Genomic DNA, 2,841 nt, shown 5'->3' on the forward strand with positions numbered 1-2,841 from the left:
TGTGCCGGCGAGTGCATTATTGATGAAGCCGGTCGCCCTGCTCCTCTCAATGCCGGGAGGAAAAAGATGTCATCTGCTCCTCATTAGAGGTCTTGCATCTTTGATGAGGTGTTCGGCAGCGCCATGTAATTGGAGACGGCCCTCTGAACCTGGCAGCTCCCGTCAATCTCGGGCAAGCTTTCCCTGGTGGCCTGGGGGACGGTTTCTGTCTGGCGTGCTGGACCCGCGCCCAGGACCCTGCTCCTCTCAATGCCGGGAGGAAAAAGATGTCATCTGCTCCTCATTAGAGGTCTTGCATCTTTGATGAGGTGTTCGGCAGCGCCATGTAATTGGAGACGGCCCTCTGAACCTGGCAGCTCCCGTCAATCTCGGGCAAGCTTTCCCTGGTGGCCTGGGGGACGGTTTCTGTCTGGCGTGCTGGACCCGCGCCCAGGACGGGCTTGGAGTTGTGCTGTGCTCCCCAGGGCACCATGGAGGAGAGTGTGGGAGCACCCGGCTCCCTCCTTCTGCTCCCCCTCCCCAGCCACCCTCTTCCAGCCGGGTCTGGAGGTGCTGCTGCTGCTGCAGGTGAAGGATGCCTCCAGTTGGAGGTGGAGCTCATGGCTCTCCTGGGCTCCTAGAGGTCCCAGTTATCACAGCAGGGCCATCACACAGCCTTGCACCCCCAAAATCCCCCACTAAAGCCTCTCCACCACCCCTCTCCAGCCAAGGATGAAGAGAGGCTGTGCAACAGCCACACGAGGTGCAGCAGGCTGGGACGGGGAAAGCACAGAGCCCAAAACCAGGTCATCCACAGTGAATTCAGCTGGAAAATACCCAAAGCCCACACTGCTCAGGGACCCTCCAGGTTAAGCCTGCATTAGTGGAAAGACCAGGGCTCTTCTGACCCCCAAGCCTCAGCCTGTGCAGCTCAGCTCTCCCACCCAGACTGGGTGGCATCCTCCATCCCTCCTTTTGGGAAGGGTCCCTGGGCAGTGCTAAGCTCTGCACCATGCCCAGGCCCTGTCCAGAGACGGGAAAAACCACATCAAGGTGGTATTACTTGCAGCAAGCCAGGCTGGGGCGATGGTGCTCAGACCCCCCTGAACCTGCCTGGGGTCCCCTCTCTGTGGGGCTTGGTGGTGGCAAAGGGGGATATAACTCCATCCCCTCTGCCAGGCTGTGCTTCTTCAAACTTGGCTGGACTTCATGAGGTCCCTGCCAGCCTGTCTCTCCAGCCTGTCCAGGTCACGCCAAGCAGCAGCCTTGTCTCCAGCACTTCAAACGTCGTCCACACTTCAGTGTTGCCTGTAGGCTTGCCCAATCCCACCACCCCAGTAACAGGGTGGGACCCAGCAACTGGCCACCATCTGGACCCTTGCACTACTGACCACCATGCCATTAGCCTGGTGGTGAGCTGGTTGTCCACCCACCTCCTCATCCACTTCTCCAGCCCAGATCTCACCAATCCGGCCATGAGGAGACTATGGGAAACCCTTACTAAAGTCAAGGTACACAGCTTTCACTGTTCTCCCCATACCCACACAACCAGTCCTCTCATTGCAGGAGGCAACCAGGACGGTCGAGCATGACTTGCCCTTGGTAGGTGCCTGCTGCTGTTCCTACTGCCTTTGTCCTTCAGATGTTCTCTATCACCTTCCCAGGGACGGAGGTGGAACAGCAGCCCTGGAGCATACTTCTTGCCCTTCTGGAAGATGGATGTGTCGTTTGCCTCTTCCCAGTTATCAGGGACATCCTGCAGTCACTGGGACTTTTCAAAGAGACACTGACCAGCCCTCTCAGCACCCCCAGGTGCATCCTGCTTGGTCCTGTGGACTCATGCATGCACAACTGCCTTAACTGCTCCCTGATCTTAGCCCAGAAGCTCTTCCCCGTCTCGCTGCCAAGGCAGTGGTGTATTGCAGCTACACCTCTGCAGAGGGTGCTGCTCCTCCTCCTCACCTTGGCCCTGAAGGGCCTCCATCCATGGCAGCATTGCAATCATTGTGTTCCCAGCTCCTCCTGGTGTCTCCTCAGCTGGACGCACGGTGTGCAGGCACCCGGGACGGACTGCTGGTTACTCTGTGTTCAGGGAAGCGATGCAAGAGCCTCCTCCAGTATACTGTACCCCAGGCACCTTCTCACCACCTCCCCACACCTGTCCTGCTCTTCAGGTCATAGTAACCCTTCCCTGACACTCCTAGTTGAAAGCCCTCCTTACCAGGTCGGACAGCCTGTTGGTAGGATGCTCTGGCTCTGCTTGCTTGGGTGGATCCCATCGCTGCCCAGCAGCCCTGATCCTTGGCGGCCAGAAAAGCCAAAGCCTTGCGTTGTCCCACAAGATGCTCCCATGCAGGGCTTACCCCATGATGGGGCTCCCATGCCCCTCACCCCCAGCACCCCATAACTGCTCTTGATGTACTCAGGGTCAACCTGGCAGTGCTATGCGGATGAGCAACAAGGTGTAACAGCCGGAGGGATGGCTGAGCCTCGCTAGTCCTTCTGCAGCATCCCAGATCTGGTCCCTGGCAAGCAACAAACCTCCTGAGACAGCACAGCGGGGCTCTTGAGCTCTCCAGGATGCTCATCCAGCTCTGGGTGAGAGGCACTGTGCCCCCGGATGGTGTGGCGGGGGGGCAAGGCCGTCTCCGTAACGTAATCCATCCCAGGGCCTTCCCGCCCGTGCCTGGATCAAGGGCAGCCGCAACGTGAGCCCACATGCGTGCGTGCAGGGCAGGACGCTGCAGCAGGCACCCCGGCAGGTCGAGAGGCTAAAGGCACGGGGCGGGCAGCGAGAGCCTGCAGAGCAGCTTGCCGGCTGGGGAATCCCCTCGGGGGGACTACCCCCGCCAGCCCCGGCAT

General features: G+C 59.6%; 1 protein-coding gene across 1 annotated transcript in view; it reads right to left on the reverse strand.

The window, feature by feature from the left end:
• Positions 1-2,665, reverse strand: part of STARD10 (StAR-related lipid transfer (START) domain containing 10) — a gene marked incomplete at its 5' end in the record, with an annotated part of 4,698 nt that extends 2,033 nt beyond the window's left edge. The window contains 2 exons of the mRNA XM_010289187.1: positions 2,371-2,421; positions 2,521-2,665. Coding sequence (XP_010287489.1) covers positions 2,371-2,421; positions 2,521-2,665 — 196 coding nt within the window. The remainder of the gene's footprint in view (positions 1-2,370; positions 2,422-2,520) is intronic.
• Positions 2,666-2,841: the final 176 nt, after the last annotated feature.

The sequence above is a fragment of the Phaethon lepturus genome, unplaced genomic scaffold, assembly GCF_000687285.1.
Source record: "Phaethon lepturus isolate BGI_N335 unplaced genomic scaffold, ASM68728v1 scaffold32126, whole genome shotgun sequence".
NCBI lineage: Eukaryota > Metazoa > Chordata > Aves > Phaethontiformes > Phaethontidae > Phaethon > Phaethon lepturus.